Source organism: Ornithorhynchus anatinus, chromosome 19 (assembly GCF_004115215.2).
Source record: "Ornithorhynchus anatinus isolate Pmale09 chromosome 19, mOrnAna1.pri.v4, whole genome shotgun sequence".
NCBI classification, from domain to species: Eukaryota; Metazoa; Chordata; class Mammalia; order Monotremata; family Ornithorhynchidae; genus Ornithorhynchus; species Ornithorhynchus anatinus.
In genome coordinates this window covers 31,568,075-31,592,183 of record NC_041746.1, presented here as the reverse complement: position 1 = coordinate 31,592,183, position 24,109 = coordinate 31,568,075, and the positions used below count along the sequence as shown (strand labels likewise).

The following is a 24,109-nucleotide window of genomic DNA, read 5'->3' as shown; positions in this document are numbered from 1 at the left end:
TTCGCCCGAGCAGAGAAACTCTAAACGTTAGAGCGGGGGAAAGAACTGAAACCCGGAAACTGAAAAAAAAATTGAAATCAAGGATTTTTTTTTGGAGAGGAAACCACCAAACCTATCCCGTTTATTTACACATTGAAACGGGTCATTCTATCCGTTTCAGTGGTGCAGAAATAGAGGGAATAGGGTTGCGGTGTGATGTTCGAATTAGGCGTTTTGCTCCAAATGATTTACATTTAAAGAGCTTCGGAGCTCTTCGTGAAGGACCGTGTGCTTTTAGAGCAAAGGGAAAGAAGAGAGATCTTTGAAATAATAATGTAGTCTCCTCCCAATTTTCCCTGTAGACTTACTTTTTTTTTTTTAAGTTTTCAAAGCAGTCTTGTCCACGTCGGGCTTGAAGCCAAAAGGCAGCACCTGAAAGTCTTGGAGCGGGAGGAAAATCCAATTCTACACCTCTACCTTGGGCTGGAAATGGATTTGGGTGGCGGTGGGGAGGGACAAATGGGTGTAATTAGTGGGATATCGGGGCGCCTTCTGGGTCTCTTGCCCTGCTAGGGAGGGCAGCATGGGTAGCACCGGATGCCCACCGGGCCGGGTTGCTGGGAAAAGGGTTATTAGCAGTGAGTTTGCAGCCTCAGGAGGTCATCTGCTTGCGTGATTTCCAACTGGGCCCTTCAATTATTGGCGCTCACGGAGCTGGTGGTTTGCTCGGAAGAAGCACATGGTGTATGGTGGTGCTTGCGGGGCTGCGGGTCAACAGGGCCTCGGCCGCCGCCTCTCCGATGGTGGCCTGGCGAGGATTTAGATCTCCCCGTGGACAGTGACCAGGACACCGCGGGGGAGGCGGGGGGTGGGGGGCTGGCAAGGAAGCAACCCCTCCGAGTCGCCAAAGGCAGTGAGCGATCCATGCGTAAGCGACAAATAGATGCATGGACCCAGCGTTTAGTTCAGCGCCTGGCACATAGTAAGCGCTTAACAATTATTATTATTATTACTACAGCTTGGTAAACTGGCTAGAGGCGCAGACGGGGTCTCCGCTTTCTTTCAAACGTCCCTTAGATTTGGGGAGACAGACGAAGAGGCAGGGAAAACAGCGAAAGCAAATGTTTTCTACAAGACCGGCCTCGTCATCTCATAAGACGCTCATCGCTATGATAATGTCTAGGCCTGAGCGTCCGTCTCTCTAGCTCACATTCCACTTTAAATCATTTCATTAAAAGCACTCATTTTTATCTCGAACTCCTAAATTCCTCGGTGCGTCTGAAGTCGTTTGGTAAATTCGGTTCGCTCCCCGTCCTTTCCCGTGTAACGTTTCGGTGTCGTTTCTGATCAATATTCCGGACAGAAAATTAACCTAAGGATACACCGAAGATCTGGTGAGTCAGGCGGGAAGTCGTAAATCCGAGTGGAAACGAAGGGTTTCTTTTTCCCTCTTTAAGAAGAAAACGAAAAAGACTCCAAGATGAATTCCTCTAAGTTCTAGTATTGGAAGGGAGAGGGAAATTGTCTTTTCCCAGCTTCACGCTGATTCACCTCCGATGCTTCCTACAGAAGGAATTGCGCGAAGAGAAGGAGAGAAGGGGAGAGCCAAAGGTTACTATTCCAGAGCACATGAAACCATCGGGGTGGAGTAAGTTTGTTGTGAAATCATTCAAAGAGCCTCGTCCCCCAACAATAATACAATCTGATTCGAAAACAACCTGGGCGGATGGGGGAGGAGAGGGTCAGGGACTCATCGAAACCTGGTGAAAGTATCAGTTCTGGGCGCCCCGAAATCAGAAGGGAAAGCAGACGCAGCGGCGCTCTTCTTTATGGGAGGAAATCGGAACTAGAATAAATCGAGGTAGTTTATCCTGCTTTGATTTATACTTATATATACATATATATTTGGATATCATGGCAGATACTTATGGCTGGAACGAGGTCTACAGAATAAACTTGGAAAGATCAAACTCGTTTTCAGTCGAATCGCCATTTAGGGATTGGGCAAACCCTTCGTTATCAAGATGATGTGAAATCACAAAGGGCTACTGATTTGAAATTAGCCCTTCCACATCGCTAATCTCAAAGATGGGGTGGCAATAAGGATCGCCACTCCACAGTGGGGCCGAGGTGTTGATCTGAGGACTGAAGTCCTCAATCTTGTATTTTTAGAAGCCCAGAGCTGAAAGGGGGATGGGAGGCGGGGGGACTCTGTTTCCCACGTGGATCGGTGATTTAAGGCTGTTTTTCCTGCTGCTCCGGGCAGTGATTGAGCATTGGGTTTCAATGTTTATTTTTTTACAGAAGTTTTTCTCATTTAAAAGCCTTTAAGCTGCAGCGTATGCGCCACGCCGCCTTTCTCTGTCTAATTCCAGTTTTGATGTGGGACGTAAAAATGGGAAGTCCAGAACCAAAGATCTTGCGAAAGGGTTGCGCCGGCAGATTTATGGGCCGGCAATCAGGGTCAGATCAATGTGGGGGGAATCATATTTTCTTTGGGAGCAGTCTGCCTCCGGCTAATAAAACCGGGCGTTCTCCAAACGTGCAGAGGCTTACAGGAGAGGCCGAGCATCCTCTCGCAAATCTGGGGGGTGGGGGGGAGAGGGGATCAAGGTCCCGGGTTTGGATTGGGTCGGGCCTGTTTTCTTGACCCCAAACTGGGGTCCTGGATACCTGGACTTCCAACGAGGTCTGGAGTTGGTTCCGTTTCTTATGTATCTGAGCTCCTTCCCTCCCGCTCGTCCATCCCCTCCTCACTTCCTCCTTTCCCTCCGTTTTTCCTCTCTCCATCCGTCTTCCTTTCCTTCTTCCCGCCTTCCCGCCATCCCACCATCTTCCTCTCTCCCTCCTGTTTCTAGATTGTCGCTACTGAGTTCTAGGAGTTGACCAAATTTGGAAGGAGAAGGGACCCCACCCCATCACCCTTTGGATGATGACACGTTTTCCCCTTTGATTTTTTTTGTTGCGTTTCGAAAACAGTCCCGATTAAGTATTCCCCGGGGATTCTAGACCAAATCAAGGGTTCTAGAGCGTCTAGGTTCTGTGTCGGCTGGTTCTAGAGCTTCTCGACAGTCTCTGGCGCCTGGTTTCGCCGGGACAGGGTGGGCAGGATCCCGGTCCAATGGCGATCAGTCGCCCCGCAAGAAATGGGGTTCTCCTGGGATCGGCTACTATGGGCTTCAATGCGGTAACCTTAAACCCCGCCCCCCCCATATTCTAGAGTTCTCGGGGCCCCCGGGATTGCAGACTCCTCTCCCATTGTCTGTCCCATCCCGGACTGGATCCCTTTTTTTCCTTATGGTATTTGTTAAGCACTTACTATGTTCCAGGCACTGTACTAAGCGCTGGGGTAGATACAAACTAATCAGGTTGGACGCAGTCCATCCAGGCCCATTTTACAGACGAAATAACTGAGGCACAGAGAAGTCAAGTGACTTGCTCAAGGTCGTACAGCAGACAAGTGGCGGAGTCGGGATTAGAACCCAGGTCCTTCTGACGCCCAAGCCTGTGCTCTATCCATTAGGCAACTCTGCTTGTCGTGTCTGTTCGTTGTGTCTAACCCGGGCTATTTTCCTAGCTGCAGCCAGGCCCGACTGGGAACTAGGAATTTCTTCAAAGTGGGGACCGCTATTTCTTTAATGGTAACCTCCACCTTCAAACACACATTCTCTTTCTCTCTCTCTCTCTCTCACACGCACACACACACCGCCCACCAACACTACATCCCCACCCCGAGCCTACAAATGCACAAGTACAGGATTTCACAGGCCGCACAATTACAGGATTTCACAGGCCACCCTCTCTCGCCAGCTACCCTATTCCCTCCAAATGGCTGGGGGTTGGGGGCAATGGGAGAGGGCAGGTGTGGCTCTGGTGTCCACATTACGGGCGGGACGACAGGTGACACTGCAGCCTTTTCTGGTCTCGGTGCCCAAGCCTCCGGGGGTCGGAGACGATGCCATTCCCGGGGGCCCAACGTACTCTACTTCCCGCTTTCCCTTTGGATTCCCCCCGGGCTGGTTCACTAGGGTCCTCTGGGTACCCTCTCCCCGTCTTTCTCTATCCCTGCAGAGTCGGGATCTCGAGAAGGGATTTGGTACCCTTTCCAGGAAGCATTGGGTCAACATATTTCACCTCACTACCATTCTTACAGCCCCTCCTTCCTCTATCTCTTCCTCCTGCCTTCCGTTTTCCCTCTCTGCATCCTTCCTTTCCTTCTTCTCTCCTTCCTCTTCCCCCCTCTTTTCCCCCTTTCCTTTTTGCTCTTCTTCCCCTATATTGTGGTTGTCGCTATCTGTAGGGAAGAAGAAAGTTCTCTGTGTGCATCAGCAACCACCACAAACTCCCACAACTTTCTGTTTAGCTTTATTTTATTTTTCTTCAAGATTAAAACAGTAGCAACAACAAACCTTTTTTTCTCTTCTCCATCTCTCCTTCTTGCTTCTTTTCCTCCTCTTCCTCCTCTTGTTGTGGGGGAGGTAGCGACGCTGGACCCATAATCTATATTTTGTCAAGGGTATGAAATTCATTCCGAAGGAAAGCTCGATCAATTTATTTTTGCTGCTTGCAATAACACAGCTGGGTGATGCTTTGAGCCCACGCTAGACTGCAGCTCATCATTCATTCGCCAAGATCTGGCCTAAATGGTGCCTGTGGGATTAGGTCAATTTTAGTGGATCTACTTCGCCTCATTTGGTTACTAATTGGTTTCTTGTTTTATAAATCGAAATCTCATTTTCAGGAAATTACAGAACCCGTGCAACCAGGTCCATTGAGGTAATCCGTGGGTCAGGGGGTATTTAAATGGAAATGGCGGTACAATGCATCAAGTGGAAGGCGACGGGGAAACTTCGTCCCTGTTTTCCAATGAAATGCTAGCTAGTCCTTTAGATCCATAATCGAGACATCCCTTCTAATGCCGCTTATGTAAATATGATAAAGCAGACTTTAAAGAAGGAGATGGAGGCTGGGTTGGGGCGTTGGCGAAACGGAAAAAAAATATTCCTACAAGCTTAATGTGATATGTCTTGGAAATTTTCCCAAATAGATTGTGTTTTTCCTTTTGTCTTCGGCCACTTTAGCTCGGGCAAATCCTTTCGCCCCCAAAAACGATTTAGTTATCCTCTCCCGCACAGAGCTACTTGTCTCGCTCACAAACCCTTTCTTCTGTCCGCCTCTCCAAATTACAAGAGAATCTTTAGCTCTGGCTCCCACCGGAATCGGGAGGCAAAAGAACGGATTTCGTCCTTGTTTTAAATAGAAAGTCAAAGGCTTTGCGGAGTTTTCTGCGGTAGGTCAAGTGCCAAAAATACAGCCTTTCCCTCAGCTACGAGGAACCTTCAGTGGCAACTCCGATCGCCGGACTAGAAGAAGGAGGGAGAAAATTGGGGATTTTGAAGGACGGTAGAACGGGAGGGAGAATTATTTTTTCCGTTCTCAGGGTGGTGGAGGAGAGCAGAAAAAAAGAACCCTCCAGTATCAACCCCAGAGTTTAGCACAGTGTTTGGCACACAGCTTAATAAATATCATGATGATGAGGCAGAGGGTGAGAGGATCCAATTTTTGTAGGCAAGGAATCTGAAATCAAGAGGGCTCGCTCGGGACGAAGATGGGGAAAAACCAGCTAGGTGAAGGAGTGAACACATTGCATTATAAAACATTAACTCGGCCGTACGGGAGGGTGGAAGTTTTGACCAAAAACATAAAAAAGAGTGCAGTGCTCCGTGAAAAAATGTGTTCCTGTAATGGGGCGAGCTATTCATTAACCCGCGATGGAAGTTTTATTCTCCCCTCTTAGGAGCATACTAATTAGATCCGAAAACTCGGATTAATCAGCCATCTCGGGACTAGGAAGAGCGAGGCGAGGAGGAGGCGTCGCTCAGAGTTTTGTCCGCTGGTGTTCGCGTTTGTCTTGGGACAGTGGACCCCGTTTTTCTCCTGGAAGGGGCTGCGAGGGGTACATCTGGGTCCGGCACTGCCCCTCTCGGGATTGAGCCACGGCAGAAGGGAAATTACAACACACCATCCGGGTGGCTTGGGAAGGCACATGAGCAAGAGTTAGGATGCAACCCCAGCTCCTGAGGAGGCGGAATTTAAGGCAGATACAGCCTCCAACCTCAACCCCTGAGGAGGCAGAATTTAAGGCAGACACAGCTTCCTACCTCAGTCCCTGAGGAGGCAGAATTTAAGGCAGACACGACCTCCCCCGTGTCTCCTCCTCTTTCAAGTCCCGAGGGAATGAACCCAGGCGAAAGAGCCCTAACGGGGAAGGAAAGGAGAACAGAGGATGGGGAAGAATCAGAGAGATGAGAGATAGGGACAGAAACAGACCGCAAAAAAAGAGAAACGGAGTCAGAGAAACGGAGAGTCAGAGATAGAGATGGGAAATCAGAGAAACGAGAGAGAGAGATAGAAACAGAAAGAGGGAGAGTCAGAGAAACAGAGCGTGGGGAAGTCAGAGAGACAAACTAATAGAGATGGAAGTCAGAGATATGAGAGACATAGAATCAGGCAATGATACGCAACGAGAGGGAGTTGGAGAGACGATACAGGAGATGGAAGGAGATAGAAAAGGGGAGAGAGTAATGATGAGATCCAGAAAGATGAAAAACAGAAGAGGAAGAAAAGAGAGACAGAACAGGAAGAACCGAAAGAAATGAAAAGGTAGAGAATTACATGTAGCACAAGGAGGGAGGGACAGAGAGAAGAAAGACAAAGAGTGTCAGATCTGGAATATCACGGGAGCGATGGGGCGACAGCCAAGGATCTAGGGACTGAAAATAGGGAGGAGGGACAGGAAAATGCCGGATGTGGGCCGCGAGCATCAGTGTTTGAATAGCTGTGGGTAAATCGTTAGATTTACTTAGACGTGCAAAAGCCTAGGTAAATCGGCTCCACGCTTCAGGAGAACTCTCCGCTCCATGCTACCCAGATTTTGATGGCTTGTTTGTTTGTCCGTGACTCGAAGGATAACCGAGCGACATCGCCAGTCAAGCAGTTTTTAAAGAGGCTAATTTCACGTTTTAATTTGTGGAAGGCAGTCACCGGTGGGGCATCATTATGCGGCCGCGTTTGTCACTGTGTACTTCATGGTGATTTGCACTGTACGACGATAAATCACTTTTTTTTTTGTCACGTTGAGCCTTGTTTAATGGTGTAAGCATAAAAGGTTTTAACTGCCCAGTTTAAATTATTTCAGCGGCTACCCTGCTAAAAGACATTACCCATAAATAGCTGGGTTCCAGGCCCCGGTAAATGCCGTCTGCTTTCTCTTTCCTATCTCCCGCTGTAACAGACAGTCCGGACTTTGGAAAACCTTTTCCGAAATCCAGAGTGATTTATCATCGCTTGCTCAAGCGGCGTAGAACCTTCAATAAGGGCAGCAAGAAGGATTTTAGACTGTGAACCCGTTGTTGGGCAGGGATTGTCTCTATCTGTTGCTGAATTGTACATTCCAAGCGCTTAGTACAGTGCTCTGCACACAGTAAGGGCTCAATAGATACGATTGAATGAATGAATTGGCCTTCGCAGGACAGGAGCGCGGTGCGTGGGGTTGGGGTTGGAGGTCTAGGTTAATGTGGTATGTGATCTGATTGTATTCATTCCAGCGTTTAGCAGAGTGTTTGGCACATCGTAAGAGCTTAACTATTACTACTATTGTTATTATTGGGGTTGTGGGGGTGGAGCTCATCTTGAGAGATAGCGCCGTCTGGCGAGTTTGAAACCCACTTCCGAAAGGGAGTAACGGGTTAGGCCCGTTAATAATAATAATGATGATGATGATGATGATGATAATGTACTTAATGATGTACACGCTTACGACGGGTCCAAGGCCTGTGATAAGGGCTGGAGTAGCTACAATACAATCAGATCAGACACAGCATTTTCCCCTTATGAAGCTCACAATCTAGGGGGAGGTTGAATCTTATCCCCATTTTACAGATGAGGAAATCGAAGCACAGAGATGTTAAGTGACTTGCCCATGATCACACCGCAGGCAAGTGCCAGACTCGGGGTTAGCACGGCCATGTTTCCGCATTCCCAGGCCGGTGCTCTTTCCATTAGATCCCGCTGCCTCCCTATAGCTCCCTGGGGCCAGTGCGCACAACTAGCCTGGAAACAGGTGGATATTTTTAAAAATAAAGTGATCAGTTTTTGAGCCTTAAGTGGAGAAGAGAGAGGAGAAGAGAGGGCGGGCAAGCGGTCTGAGGGTTGATGAGTAAGTGCTAGCTCCCGGGCCTGCCCGGCTCAGCATGTTTTGCTCGAAACCACGTTCAGGTGTCTCTCTCGGGTTGAATTTTTCCGGATTTGTTACAGAGAGGTCAGGCGCTCTTCACTTCAAGGCTCCTCTCCCACTGCTCCTAGGCTAGGGTATTTCGGTTCTAAGTGGTCCAGGGGGAGTCAGATCCGACGTCGAACGCCCCCATTTCCTTCTGTTTTATTACGGCCAGAACAGTTTCAGGCTGTTGACAGTTTGTGGGGACGAGTGGCCTCTCCCAGGTCCCTGGGGTGCCCGTAGAGTCGAAAGAGAGGTGAGCCCAGGACCGGTGGCTCTGCTTCCTTGGGTTCTGGCAGGGCTTGGACAATGCGCCACCGACATCCTCCTCCGGGGTTCCGGGAGCTTGGGAGAATTTAAATAAACCCCCCAGTCCCCCCACTTTTGGATTGCTCTTTCTCCAGGTGCTGGGTGGTGGGGGTGGGTGTCTGAGCAGGGATCCAGCCACTGATGTGTATTCCGTGTCTTCCACCTGCAGGGCTCGGAGAAGCGTGGGGACACTCGAGTCGCACCAGCCCCCTGGACAATGTCGGTCGGGAACTGGGCTCGCACCTCCTTCAGGTAACTGGCCTCCAAACGAGAGAAAACCGCTTTAATAGACGGGCCACGGAATTGCTGTTGGCCCGCGTGCCTGAGGGGTAAACTATCTACCAAATAATAATGGTATTTGTTAAGCGCTTACTATGTGCCAAGCACTGTTCTATGGGCTGGGGTAAATGTAAGGTAATCAAGTTGTCCCACGTGGGGCTCACAGTCTTAATCCCCCTTTTACAGAGGAGGTAACTGAGGCCCAGAGAAGTTAAGTGGCTTGCCCGAGGTCATACAGCAGACAAGTGACAGAGGTGGAATTAGAACCCACATCCTCTGACTCCCAAGCCTGTGCTCTTTCCACTGTCTATCATCTATGAACATAAAGCCCAGGGGATTTCTTTCCGAGGAACCTTTGAGGCTTTTCCAACCTCTCCATTAAACAAAAAATAGTTTTAGAGCCGCTCAGAGGAATAGTATAAGAAAGCGACCTCAACGGAAAAAACAAGGTGGGTATGGGGTTGATATGGGGCTGATCTGCTAATTGAAGACTCGAAATTTGTACCTGCGAACGAGAAAGGGGAAGGGGGAGAGAGGGAGTGAGGAAGGAGGGAAGAGTTGAGAGAGATTATTATATTCACTAGTATTATTATATTTAGTAGGCGCTTACTATGTGTCAAGCACTGCTCTAAACGCTGGGGTAGATTCAAATTAGTCTGGTTGGGCACAGTCGCTGTCCCATACTGGAACTCACAGTGTGAGGAGGGAGACCAGGTATTTAATCCCCACTTTACAGTTGAGGAAATTGAGGCACAGATAGATTAAGCGACTTGCCCAAGGTTGCACAGCCGTTGGCAAAGATAGGATTAGAATCCAGGTCCTCTGATTCCCAGGCCCATGCTCTTTTCGCTTGATCACACGTCTCATAATAATATGAACGAGAATGAAAACGAGCCGAAAGGTGTGGCCCGTTCGGGTTAAAACTAGCCTCTCCGAGAGCACAGAGGAGGCCCGAGAAGTGTGAAGCTGTCGGAAAAAAACCTCAGTTTAGGTGATCAACTTTTCAGGGGGGGAGCCCGGGGGTGAAAAGGGGGGCGGGACTTTAGGAGAGGAAAGCTGCACAATAGAACTTGGAAGGGTCCCAAATCCCAATTTGAGGTCATTTTTAGCAGCGTGGCTTAATGGAGTTTGGGAGTCAGAGGACCCGAGTTCCAATTCCAGCTCCTTCACTCGTCTGCTGTGTGGCCTTGGGCAAGTTACTTAACTTCTCTCTGTCTCAGTTCCCTCAACTGCAAAATAAGAAAGACTGTGGGACAGGGACTGTTTCCAGTCCGATTATTTTGCATATACCCCAGCATTTAGTACAGTGCCTAGCATATAAGCTAATAATAATAATGGTTACTATATGCCAGGTTTTTAACAAGGGCTGAGGTGATACAGTAAATCGGTTTGGACCAGTGCCTCTCCTGTATAGGGCTCACACTCGTAACCTGCACTTTACTGATGAGGTAACTGAGGCACAGAGAAGTGAAGTGATTTACCCAAGGCAACACAGCTGACAAGTGTATATAGAGAAGTAGCGTGGCTTAGTGGAAAAGAGCACGGGTTTGGGAGTCAGAGGTCATGGGTTCTAATTCCATTTAGAATAGTGCTTGGCACATAGTAAGCGCTTAACAAATACCATCATTATTAAGTGGAGGATTCCGAATTAGAACCCATGATCTTCTGACTCCCAGGCCCATGATCTATCCACTACTCCATGCTGCTTCCCTAAGAAATATCATTAAAAAAAATTTGGGACCAGCTGGGAGTCTAGACCTGTAACCTCACCTTCACCCTTAAGCCTCTCAACTGGAGAGGCCTGGGTGAACAAGGGCGCCCATCGCCCCGTTGAGTTGGCACCTCTTTGCTCGTTAGTGCGCTGGACACTCAGAACTTGGAAATAAGTCCTTGCAAGGGCGAGCTTCTTTTGGAGAGTTCTCTGCCTGGGGGTGACTATATAGACACGGGGACACACAGACACACGCACACACAGTGCTCAGGTGCTGTGTGGCGCATTATTTGCAGTGCAGACCGTTTTAAATTGCCCGTTGCCCGCTCAAGTCTCTGAGCAAATATTTAAAAGAGTGAAACTCCCGGTGGCATTTTTAGATTTGACACCTTCCCTCCACCCTTTAATTAGATTAGTCGAAGCGGCTGGGCGCTTCTCGGATGCAGCGAAGACAGAGAAGCAGAGTGGGTTATAGTGGAAAGAGCACAGGCTTGGGAGTCAGAGGACGTGAGTTCTAATCCCGCTTCCGCCACTTGTATGCAGTATGACCTTGGGCAAGCCACTTAACTTCTCTAGCCTCAGTTCCCTTCCCTGCAAAATGGGGATTAAGACTGTGAGCCCCACGTGGAACAACCTGATTACCCTGTATCAACACCAGCGAATAGAACAGTGCTTGGTACATAATAAGCGCTTAACAAGTACGATTATTATTATTACCGGCGTTTTCCGCTGGACTTGGGCGCTTTCTATCTCTGAGAGTCCGAAATTCTCCCGACCCTCATCCGGGGTGACTTTTTGAGCAAACGGGATTCCAGAAGTCCCTGGTACAGGCCCTCCAATGCCTTCCTGGTCCTGTTCAAGGACCATTCGGTCTTGGCCTCCTCCTCTTTCTCATCCTCCCCACCACCCACTGTTCCTCTCTCCTGCCTCTTCACCACGTTCTTCCTCGGCCTCGTGTCTCTGACTCTTCTATCCGTCTCCCTAGACCTTAGACGGCTTCATTTTCGTCGTGGCCCCCGATGGGAAGATCATGTACATCTCGGAGACGGCCTCTGTTCACCTGGGCCTGTCTCAGGTAGGTGAAAGGGGAGGGGAGGGATGATCCCGACCTTTCCCTCTCTCCCCTTCTCAGCGCCCTGGATGATGTATGAGCTGTCCAGGAGAAAGCCCGTCTCCACCTCTCTCCTGAAGGGAGAGGGAGACGAGATGTCGGGCACCTATATGTGGGTGTGTTCTTCCCCCTTCTAGACCGTGAGCCCGTTGTTGGGTAGGGATTGTCTCTCTATTGCTGAATTGTACTTTGCAAGCGCTTAGTACAGTGCTCTGCACACAGTAAGCGCTCAATAAATACGAATGAATGAATGAAAGTGTGTTGGATTCAGCAGTCCCATCAATCCATTCATTCAATCGCATTTATTGAGTGTTTACTGTGTGCAGAGCACTGTACTAAGCGCTTGGAAAGTACAATTCAGCAATAGAGAGACACTCCCTGCCCACAACGGGCTTACAGTCTAGAGGTGGGAGGGGGAGGGGAGACAGACTTCAAAACAAGTAAACAGGCATCAATATAAATACATAGAATTATAGAGATATACATAAGTGCTGTGGGGCGGGGAGAGGAGGGGAAAAACATCCCTGTCAGTGCGGGTAACGTGGGACTCCACGTCTGAAACAGGTAGAGCTGACCGGAAACAGCATTTACGAGTACATCCATCCCGCTGACCACGACGAGATGACCGCCGTGCTCACAGCCCACCAGCCCTACCACTCCCATTTCGTGCATGGTAAAAGTACACCCCCTCCCCACTTTTACCCCCGCCGTGAGTCCGTCCACCCTTGGGTGGGGGGCCGAGGAGACGGGATCCTTCTCTGTCCATCCTTTCTGAGTCGAAATTTTGGGAGAATCTGCCCTCCTGTGCTCCTGTGGCCCCTCCGAAGCTCCCTCCCATTCAGTATCCCCTCCCAATCGCCTCTATCCCCACCTCCAAGGGTCCTTCCAGTCCCCCCAGGCTCCCCATTTCCCCGTCCCTGCCTTTCTCACCCAGGTCTCTGCCTCCTCTCTAGAGTATGAGATCGAACGGTCCTTTTTCCTGAGGATGAAGTGCGTCCTGGCCAAAAGGAATGCGGGGCTCACCTGCGGGGGCTACAAGGTGCGTGTCCCGGGCGAGGGGCTCGGAGGCAGTGGGATGGAAACTGCCCTTCAGGATGGGTGGGTGGGCGCGGCCCTCGGGCACCTTCCAATGATGATTGCTGTCTATGGCCTGTTGACTTGTTTTGATGTCTGTCTCCCCCCTTCTAGACTGTGAGCTCGTTGTGGGCAGGATTTTCTCTGTTGCTTAATTGTACTTCCCAAGCGCCTAGTACAGTGCTCTGCACGCAATAAACGCTCAATAAATACGACTGAGTGAAGGAATGAATGAATGGGACATCCCGGCGCTTTTCCACCCCGAGCCACCCCATCCGTCAGTCCGGTCTGACGGTTCAGTCCTGAAACCGGAGAATAATAATAATAATGATATTAATAATAATGATCGTATTTGTTAAGCTCTCACTATGTGTGTGCCAAGCACTGTTCTAAGCGCTGGGGCAGATACATGGTAATCAGGTTCTCCCATGGGGGTCTCGGAGTCCCATTTTACAGATAAGGTAACTGAGGCACAGAGAATTTAAGCGACTTGCCCAAGGTGACACAGCAGACATGCGGGCGGAGCAGGGATAAGAATCCATGACCTTTTGACTCCCAGACCCGGGTTTTAGCCACTATGCCCGGGCTCTAGCCACATGACCTTGGCTCCCAGAGGGTCGACCCGGAGATTGTGTGTGTGTGTGTGTGTGTGTGTGGTGGGGAGGGGAGAGGGAAGGGGATGGAGAGAAAGGTGGCAGCTTTAACGCTCCCTCCCACTCCAGGTAATCCATTGCAGTGGGTACCTGAAGATCCGCCAGTACAGCCTGGACATGTCGCCCTTCGACGGCTGCTACCAGAATGTGGGGTTGGTGGCCGTGGGCCACTCGCTGCCCCCCAGCGCCGTGACGGAGATCAAACTACACAGCAACATGTTCATGTTCCGGGCCAGCCTGGATATGAAGCTCATCTTCCTCGACTCCAGGTAGGGAGGACGGCCCCTCCCCTCCTCCTCCTCCTCGTCTTCTTCTTCCTCACAGACGGACTGACCTTTGGCCCTTCTTCCCAGGGTGGCCGAGCTGACGGGGTACGAGCCTCAGGACCTCATCGAGAAGACCCTCTACCACCACGTCCATGGCTGCGACACTTTCCACCTGCGCTGCGCCCACCACTTGTGTAAGGAGCTTCATGCATTCATTCAATCGTATTTATTGAGCGCTTACTGTGTGCTGAGCACTGTACTAAGCGCTTGGAAAGTACAATTCGGCTGCCCAGCTGGGGGACAGGGAACTGGGGGCTCGGGCACGGGGCCTAGCAAATCCCCGGGGAATCCCACCTTCCTCTGCTCGACTTCTCCGGGACTCAGGTTGGACCCCCCCCTTTCTTTCCCCTCCCTCCTCCTCTTGCCACCCCCATCTCTTCGATCCTCCCTCTGCTTCCCCCCACCTGTCTCACATCATCCCCCTCTCTCCATCTTCCTTTCCACCATCTCCCTGCCTTCACTCTCCCACCTTCCTCTCCCTCTTTTCCTAGCTCCCTCCGTCTCTCCATCTGTCCTCTCTCCCTTTCCTGCCCCTCCCTGTTTTCATAACAGCTTCTTCAGTCTGAATCTCCCGGACAAGGCGATGTCAGTCCGAATTTTAATATTCTCGAGAGCGGGGCAAGCCTTCCGACCACCTGCCTCAGCTATTAAGAGCAACAGAGGCAGAAAAAGGCCCTTTTTGGGGGGCAGCTGGATATTTGGCCCTCTCTGTTTCAGCCCCGGGCCCCTCGACTCCCCTAAAAACAGAAAGGAAGGGAGAAAGAGGGAACGGAGGGGGTGTCGTTGGGATCGAATGCATTCGATACAGACTAATATTAACACATCAATCATCGGGCCTCCGGGGGTGGAGAGGGTGGACGGGACTGACCTGGGCCGCGTCCCTCCTCGCGGGACCGGCCAGGGCCGGGCTGTGACTTTCTCCGCCTACTTGTCCCTCCCTGCTGTCCTCAGTGCTGGTGAAGGGGCAGGTGACCACCAAATACTATCGGTTTCTGGCGAAGCACGGAGGCTGGGTGTGGGTGCAGAGTTATGCTACCATCGTGCACAACAGCCGCTCCTCCAGACCTCATTGCATCGTCAGCGTCAACTACGTGCTCACGTGAGTGTCCGGCGGGGCTGTTGGCCCTGGGGGGAGGTGGACCCTGTTGGCTCCTGGCTGGGAGGAGAAGCCTCATTCCTTCTTTGGAAGCCCATTTTTTTTCTCCACTCCCCCCCCCCCCCACCTTCTTTCTCTCCATCTCCATGCTCTCTCCCTTCCCTGCTCTCACCCTTCTAAAAGCCACCTCCCTACATTTTACCCCTTCTCTCTGTCTCTTATGTACTCATCCACCCCTTCCACCCCATTTCTCTTCATCTCCCACCTCTCCTTCCTCCCACCCTTCCACCTCCCCCCTTTCCACCCTTCCATCTTCCCCTTTCCACCCTTCCCACCCCCAGACCCACCTCCCACCCTCATCCCTGAAATGGGGAGGGGAGAAAGATCTCATGATCCCAGATGAGAGAGTCAGGGCTGACAACACTTGGAACTCAGGAGAGTGCCTTTGTCATTCTATAGGGCTGCAGCCACGGCGCTTTGCTTTCTATTTTCTTACCTTTTAAAGACACCCTGTCTTAAATAAAACTTAATGCCGCATCAAGAAAAGAAAGAAGAAAGCTTCATCGATGGGAGCCATTAAGATCCCAGTTAAGAACTGGGACATCTGTTTCACTTTCCCAAATCTGGAGTTTGAAGTTCCTAATTTCAAACAGCCTCCAATCAAAGTGGAGGGGGAAGGGAGAGGGAATATGAATATGTGAATGGATCTGTTTGATACACTGAACCACAAGGAAGGTTTAAGTGGCCATAGGGCCTGAATTTAGCCCACGAAAATGAACGAGCTTCAGAGCTAATGCGAGAAATCTTGGTTAGCACTCAGCCCTTAATGCGACCTATTGTAAGGATGCGTGAGATCTATGCGGTTGTGGATTTTGGGTGAAATAGTACCTGTGGATGATATGGTATGTGGGCTGATGAGAACGGCTATCATTTCCAGCAGGCTGACTGCAGTCGCAGGGTTTTTGATACATATTGTTGCTTCTGGTTGGCTATATGCTAAATCAAATGACTAGCACCTACTGCAGTATTCTTACACACAGTAAGGGATCAATTAATACGATTGATTATTTTGGGGTAGAAAGAGCACACTGGATATAATATTTATTCAGATGGAATGGTCTGCTTTGTTGTTGACTTTAGCGAAGAACTCTGAGCTTCTGTATTTTGAATTTACCTTTTCTGTAGTTGAAAGTCTTTTGATTTTTGTCACTGCAGAAGTTATTTATTATGGAAATACTGACAGAGCCGATCCCGAGAAGAAAGGTCTTTGCATATTAGGAAGATGGGTATGTGTGTTTGCCTAGGACTCAGATGATGTGGCTGATTATGGGAATGGATTAATTTCACATACTTTTAATTACAACATTAAAAATGTAGTAGATGTTAATGCTTTAGTTGGCAACAGGATTATTTGCGTAGTTCCTTGTTTAATAAGAAAATATGATTTATTGAATTTGGCAAATTAATTTGGCTCAGAAGAGGATTCTCTTTATGGAAACTACATTTGGCTTTTAAGAAAATCCTTTTGATTTCCACCTTTTCCAGGAGCAGTTTTGAAGTTTAATACTGTTGTAGACTCATAAATGCAAGAAGACTACAGATTTTTAACTATGAACAGGAACATCCCCAGCATTTCACATTTCAGCCATCACATGCCTCTTCACAAGTGTAGCTATTTCTTTCCAATGTTTGCCATTTTTCAAGCTATTAAAATAAACACAAGAGAAAAGGCCAAAAACGTGTTCCTTAGAATAAACCACTTTGGGGAGACAGAAGTGCTAAAGGGTGAAAAATTATGTCTGCTTGCCATGAAAAGGAAACTCACATACTTTAAGAAGGTGCTTTGTATGTCTGAGACATCACAAGTGCTATATAGACTCTGCTTTCCTGTGTGTGTGCCTGTGTTTAATAATCATTTTTTATCAAACAGCAGGGCACACAGTCACACGGGCCCATATAAATGATCAGAATGCAAGCTATACCTCCCAATGGATAAGCTTAATTTATGTTTTTAGTCACTTTGAAAAATTCTGTTTTGTTTTTCAATGAATAAGTGTACTTTCTTTTTCTGTTGACCTTTTTTCCCAACATTGCATACTCCTTCAGTGCCAAAGGTTCAGTTAGCAACTGCCTATCAGAAAAAAAGACTTAATGATTCTAAAGAAATGATTTATTGGAGAGGAAAAATGCATGGCTTTCTTCTGAATGTTTTCTTCTCCCTCCACCTGCCTATGAAAAATTACAAAAACCCATGAAAGCCCACAAGCACACACCGGATAAATAGTTTGTCACCCTATTACATATTTACAACATCAATTTCTTTGTATGTGCAAAAATTCTCTAGACAATTTTTATAGCCACTAATGTGGAAACTGCAGTAGATAAAAAGTCATCAAGTGACTTGCTGAGTGTTGACAGGATTTTCATAATGAACAGGTTGCAGTTTGATGTGCACATCACACATCTGGTTGGAAGTTACTAATTTACATTGTCTTAGCAAATTAAACAGATTCCTATTGATTCTCAATCGTAGTGGTGACCTAGAACATACATTTGTTTTCTGTGTTGTTTCTTCCTGAAGCACCAGAATGATAAGTGGCTTCTTTTCAAATACACTAAATAAAGTTACACGCAAAATCACAGTTGCAAAATATATATTGTGACAGGTCACGTTTTAATTGAACTACTGTGTTTGTGAAATGCAGATTTTAAAGTATTATAACAAAATTGAAATAAAACCAATAAAATGGGTAAAATGAATGATTAATTCCTTGTGATAAAACCTTGTTTTTAGAATGTTAAGTAGTCTCAGAGAAACCATATTTTTAGATATTTGGATGGACTGTTTCCTGTAAAATCCTTTTCCTGTTAAATCCTTTTTTTTTCTAAATTATTTTCTGTACAAGACTGCTCAATATTGTATAACAACTGATAAAGGTTAATTGAGCTATTTAAAATCTGCCCAGTTCAAATTGTTACAATAGTGTAGCAATAGAACATTGGATTATTTTGGAGGCAAATGGAAAATTCACTGGAGTTTCTATTATTGCTAGTGAAGTGTCACGTGCTCTGGAAGATTGAAATTTGGAGAGTAGAGATATTATTATTAAATTTAAATTTTCCAATATGGGTCTGAAATCCTGAGGTTCAGTGAAGTTTAGTTAGAGTTAAATACAAATGGGAAACCATTTCACTTTTTTTGCAGATTCATGAAAATTTCTTAGGGTCTTTTTAGTTTCAGCATGGACCAACAGGTTTTGAAATAAAAGACAAATGCAAAATTAACTAACTTTTAATAAATATGACACTTATTAAGCACTTACTATATACCAAGCATTGTTCTAAGTGTTGGGGTAGGTATAAGTTAATGAGGCTGGACACAATCCCTGTCCCACATAGGGCTCACAGTCTTAATCCCAAATTTACAGATGAGGTGACTGAGGCTCAGAGAAGTTAACTGACTTGCCCAAGGTCACTAAGCAAACGTGATGGAGTCAAGATTAGAACCCAGGTCCTTCTGACTCCCAGATCCATGTTCTATATCTTCTAAGCCATGCTGCTTCTCAAGCTGGTTTTGACACTTTTCACCTAGTCTTGTGAGTGTATTTTGTACACTTTGTACTTTGTATTTTATAATTCTTGAACTTTGGAGACATCCCAGGACAGTGTGAAGATTAGAACAATAAGTATGAAGTATTTTAGAGGAAAGTATACATTTCAAAGAGTTAAGGGATTTGGTTGAGTTGGTTTAGCCAGATTACCTTCACATAGCCAAAACTGTGATATTTTTATCATATAGAAGTGAAACTGAGATTTGGTATGTAATAAAAATTATAATTAAGTTATTTATTAAGTTCTTACTATATGTCAAGTACTTGTTCTAAGAGCTGTGGTAGATACAAATTAATTGGGTCATGGAGACTGTGTCCCATGTGGGGCTCACACTTTAAATAGGAGGGAGAACAGATATTGGATCCCCATTTTACAGTTGAGGAAACTACATTCATGTCTCCTTCAAGAGGCCTTTCCAACTCATCCTACTCCCTCTCTCTTCTGCATCACCTTTGCACTTGAAGGTGCACATTTGATTCAATCCACCCTTAGCCTCATAGCAATTATATATACGTCCATGATTAATTTTAATGTCTATCTCTCCCTTGTGGAACATATCCACCAACTCTGTTACACTGTATTCTCTCAAGTGCTTAGTACAGTGCTCTGCACAGAGTAAGTGTTAAATAAATATGATTAGTTAAGGCACAGAGAAGTTAAATTACCAGGTCACACACAAGACATGAGGCAGGGCTGAAATTAGAACCCAGATCCTCTGACTCTCAGATTAGTGCACTATCGACTTGGTTCTGTGGCTTGTATGTTGAAAGAAAAGAAAAATTAATTCTGAAAGCTCATTTCCAGGAAAAGGGTGGGAATCAAGGTTGAAAGGATACTCTTTGTTTAATACATTTAATTTATTTATTAATAATAACTAATATTACTACTACTAATGGTATTAAGTACTTACTATGTGGTAGTAGTATTATTAATGCCTATTTTGTACCAAGCACTGTGCTAATATAAGATAAGAAGGTCAGACAGGGTCTCTGTCTCACACTCAGGGAGCTATAGTGCAACTTTTAATGTGTTTGGAGAATGATTTTAGTTTTTTTTCTAAATCAAGAATATCCATGATCTAAGTATGTTCGTCTTACTATTTTTCCTATTTCTGTAAATGGGAAATCCATTTTACATATATGCAAAAGGTATGCTTCACAAGGTTTAGTTTACTAATGCTTTAGAATTAATCACCGATCAGTTTATTGAGCTTCCACCTGGTGCAATGCAGAATCAGAATATCAATATCCAATTGTTTTTAAGAGATTTCTCCGGCATGCATTTGTAAAATATTTCTGCATTGTTAATTAGCAGTCTGATGAGAATTGTGGTTGAATGTAAAAACAGGGCAGGATTGGAATCAAGGGTGATTTGGTAATTTTGGACAAAGACACGGGTTTAAAAATGACTGGTCACATTTTCTTAATCAAAAGTATTGTAGCTGCTGCAATTGGTTTAGCTAAATGAAGACGAGGATTGTTTTATTGCAAAATGCTATGCAGTGCCCTAAAATGAATTTCTGAGACTAGAGAAGGGAGTTATTATGTTTCCTAAGTATTTTCCATGTAAAATTTCCAATTTCAATGTAACCAATAACAGAACACATCTAGGTAATTGTAGTAGTGAGAAGTTCTTGCTTTCTACCAAAAGCCCTCTGGTTATATAAACATGGAGATGTGAATGTGCAAATGAAAAATGCATGCAGGCCCTGCAGTAGAAAATGCAGAACTTGAATTCTTTTTTATCTTGACAAGGCTATTGTACTATTAACAAAAATTTTTTTTAAAAAAAGCAAATGTTATTTATTATTTTCAAATATGGCCCCCAAACCTATCTTGGTCAAATTTCAAGAAAGCAATTATATTGATATGTATATATATATTTTCCAATCAAGAGTATTTGTTGAGCACCTGCAGTGTACAAAGCACAGTACTATGCCCTTGGCAAAGTTCAGGTATTTAAATAGTCCATTTTTTGTATACACTTCCCTTCCCCTTGATGTTTTTACTGCTTACTTTGGGAAGACAATGGCTCCACTCTTCCAAGTATGAGTTCCTTGGTGCCTTTCTCAAATATTGGGTAGAAGATTGATGGTCTCTCTAGAGCACTGTTTATGTCCTTAGTTTTTCCACATCATTAGGTAATTCTAGCCGAGAAAATTAAAAGAGAATTTTCATAGAAAAAGCCTAATAGTGGAAATTGGTTTCATTAATTTTCAGATTGCAGCGTTTCCCTTCTAAGCCACCTACAATGTAAAGTGAAGCTTCGGTTGGCTTGTCAAGCCGCTGCAAATATCAAAATAATTTACCCCTGGGGCATCCTGGGGAGAACTGTGGTATATATTAATTTTTGCTTCAAAATCATTCAAAATAATAACTGTAACACTAATATATACTCATAAATTGGATTAGGTGCTTAATTGTGGGTAATCTCTGTTATGGTAATCCTATACATAAAGGTCCCAGTTGTCCTCTTCAGATGATCTTGTTTTTATGTAACTGATGATTAGAAACATAAATTGACGATGCCATTTGTACAAAAGATAATTTCATGACAGCTAGCATATAAACAAATGCTTCATGAAATGAAATATCTAGGTTCTTTACATTTCTTTTAAAATGAATGCACATAATATTCATTTCACAACATTTCATATCCTTACAGTTCTTCAACTTAAAAATTATAATGTAAGACATAAATTGTTTATTTTCTCAGTCAATGCCTAGAATTCTGTCTCTGCAAGTGTCTGTAGGTTGCTTAGAGGAACAGAATTTGGTTGTCCTCCTTGGATCTATCTGTCATCCCTAACCTTTACCTCTATTAACCTCTAATACTCTTATTCATCTAGCTATCCAAATCCTTCCTGAATTTATGGGTACTTTTGGTCTGCTCCATCTTCCTGTGGGAATGAATTCTTGAACTTAACCCATACTTGGTAAAAAAAAAAGTGTTTTCTTGTGTTTCAAACTCAGTGTCATCAACTTTGAATGGGGCTCTCTTGGCTTCTTGTTGTGGGATTTGTTAAAAAATAATTCTCCTTTTCCCTATGTTCTCTAATCATAATTCTATAAACTTCCATAATGTTCTGCCTCAGCCCATGTCTTTCCAGATTGAAGAGTTCTAGTGCTTTCAATCTACCCTCAGAAATAAAGTGTTTTCTTTTTTAAAAATGTATTTAAGTGCTTACTATGTGTCAGGCACTGTTCTAAGTGCCGGGGTACATAAAACCTATTGAGGTTGGACACAGACAGTGTCCCACATAGGGCTCATAGTCTTAATCCTCATTTTACAGATGAGGTGATTGAAGCACAGATAAATTAAGTAACTTGCTCAAGGTCACACAGCAGATAAGTGGTAGAGCTGGGATTAGAACCCACATCCTTCCGACTCTCAGGCCCGTACTCTATCCATTAGGACGTACTCCTTCACAAGTACTGTCCTTCCAACCATCTTGGTTTCAGTTTGTTGATAAATCTGTGTTTATGGTCAAATTGCATGTACCTCTTTTAAATTGACTAGGAATTATCATTGTTTTGGGTCCATATACCTATATCAATCACTAGCATTTATTGAGCATCTAAAAGCACTCTTCAAAGTGGTTGGGAGAGTACAGTAGAGTTAAAAGATGCATTTCCTGTTCATAAGGATCTTTCAACCTGTGTAAATTGCTAACCAAATACTGAGTACAGTATGCAGTGGTTATGTTCTTGAAGAATTCTTGTAGGAAGAAACTGTGTTGTAGTATTTGCAATATGCATGGCTTAGTTGCCCTAGTGCTTTTTGGGCTCCTGAAGTATTGAAGATTCATTGACATAAATTCCCCAGGTGGCTTCCTCTAAGTTTCTCCAAAACCCTTAGTTTCTCTTTCTCCATTTCACTCGAAGTTAATTCCCTTGATTCCATGGTAGGAAATCTGACCAACCAAGATTTAATGCTCTGATTTGGCTGAGCACTCAAGAAGGGACATAGATTTTGCACTACTGAAAAATTCCACCACCATCATTATCAGTATTCACTGAGGACCCGCTGTGTGCAGAGCACAGTACTGAACTGTACTGCAATATACCATTCTAGGGATAGGGATCATACAATAGAAGGACATGTGGTTCCTGCCCTCGAGCAGCTTACAATTTATTATTTTCTCGTCATGTTATTCACTGATATAATCTTTGGTACACTCCGTTCTTCTGTAACAACTATTTTTACTACAAAGTTGGGATAGGACACAGTGAGGGAATTGGGGCATGTTCTTCCTATAGTATGCACCTATTTGGATAGAATGTGATACAGTGTCAGGAGAAAATAATGTTCCTCTGCACACAGTGCTGGTCAAGACATACAGTCTATCCCTTGTATTTCCCTTTACATCGAGTTAGTCTGCAATGCGTAACTCCCCTATTCTAGAAGAACTAAATGTTCTAGTAAATTATTATTCAGCTCTTTCACCTTTAGAGTAGTAATAAAGCAATTCCTTTTGGAAAAAAAAAGCCAAAACAGTTCTTCTGTAGTGCGGGTTGTACTCTTAAAAACCTTGTGCTCAAGGAAAATGATTTTAGGATGCTCAGGCTTGCGGAATGCTACCTTCATGGGCACAACCTTTTCTTCTGACACCAGATTGCAGCTTAGCCAGCCGCAGTTGCATTATGGGAGGAAAGTTCCCTAATTCCTCAATAGTGCCCTATCTAAATTGTGTAATGAGAACACACACTACAGCTGAACTGAATGTAGTTCTCTCCTGTGACAGCCCTACCACAGTGTACTCTATGCATTTTTTTTCTTGTTCCATCTTTTCCAGTTTTCATGGCAGAGCAAAGCATGTTTGGGACAACACTGAATCAATCAGTGGTATTTACTGAGTACCTCCTGAGTATGAAGCTCTTGGGAAAGTACAGCAAGAGCAAAACATTTGTTCCCTGACCACAAGGAATTTGTTATCTAATAAACCTATGAGGCTTTTCTCTCCACCCCCTTCACCTTCCCTCTCCAAGATATTTTACCTTTTCCAATTCCTTTGAGAAAATTTTCAGCATATTATCGGGACTTTGCTAGAGACTTAGTTTCATTAACAGCTACTCTGGATGAGCTTTCACAGTTTTCAGCATGAAGAGACTCTACCTTGCTTTCTTTCTTTCCATCTTCTTTTGTTGTGGTTGAAATAGGCTTCTTGAGTTTTAGGCTATTTCTCATCACTTTTTTTCTCTACTGCTCCTTTGTCACATTTGGTTTTTCACGCCTCTGATTTGACAACATGTTATTTTTAACGTGTGAGGTCAAGAATCCCACAGTTAGCTTTTCCTTTTTTCCATCTTAATTGTTAGATCTGTCTTCACCATTAGAGTATTAGTACCTTGTGGACAGGGACCATTTCTCATGCTTCTATTGCACTTTTCCAAGTGTCTGTTCCAGTGTATTGCATTACGTAAACACTCAACACTCTATGTATCTCCTTAAAGTCAAGATCCCAAGTTCAAGATTTGGTGCAGTCTAATACTTACCCTATCGAATTGTGGTAATCACCTCCTTGTTGGATTAAGGCAGCGCCTGGAAATGCAAGACATTTGAGTTTTTTTTCAAATGACCTAGAAGATGAGAGGAGGCTGTGTGACCACCTGGAAAGAGGACGGGTTTGGTATTCAGGAGACCTGCGTGTTAGTCCCAGCTCTGCCACTGGCCACTACGTCTCT

General features: G+C 45.4%; 1 protein-coding gene across 1 annotated transcript in view; it reads left to right on the top strand.

The window, feature by feature from the left end:
• SIM1 (SIM bHLH transcription factor 1) overlaps positions 1–24,109 on the top strand; it is a 54,649-nt gene that overhangs the window by 3,134 nt on the left and 27,406 nt on the right. Inside the window, exons 3-9 of the mRNA XM_001505994.3 lie at positions 8,733–8,815; positions 11,539–11,628; positions 12,229–12,337; positions 12,618–12,703; positions 13,461–13,660; positions 13,745–13,851; positions 14,669–14,816. Coding sequence (XP_001506044.1) covers positions 8,733–8,815; positions 11,539–11,628; positions 12,229–12,337; positions 12,618–12,703; positions 13,461–13,660; positions 13,745–13,851; positions 14,669–14,816 — 823 coding nt within the window. The remainder of the gene's footprint in view (positions 1–8,732; positions 8,816–11,538; positions 11,629–12,228; positions 12,338–12,617; positions 12,704–13,460; positions 13,661–13,744; positions 13,852–14,668; positions 14,817–24,109) is intronic.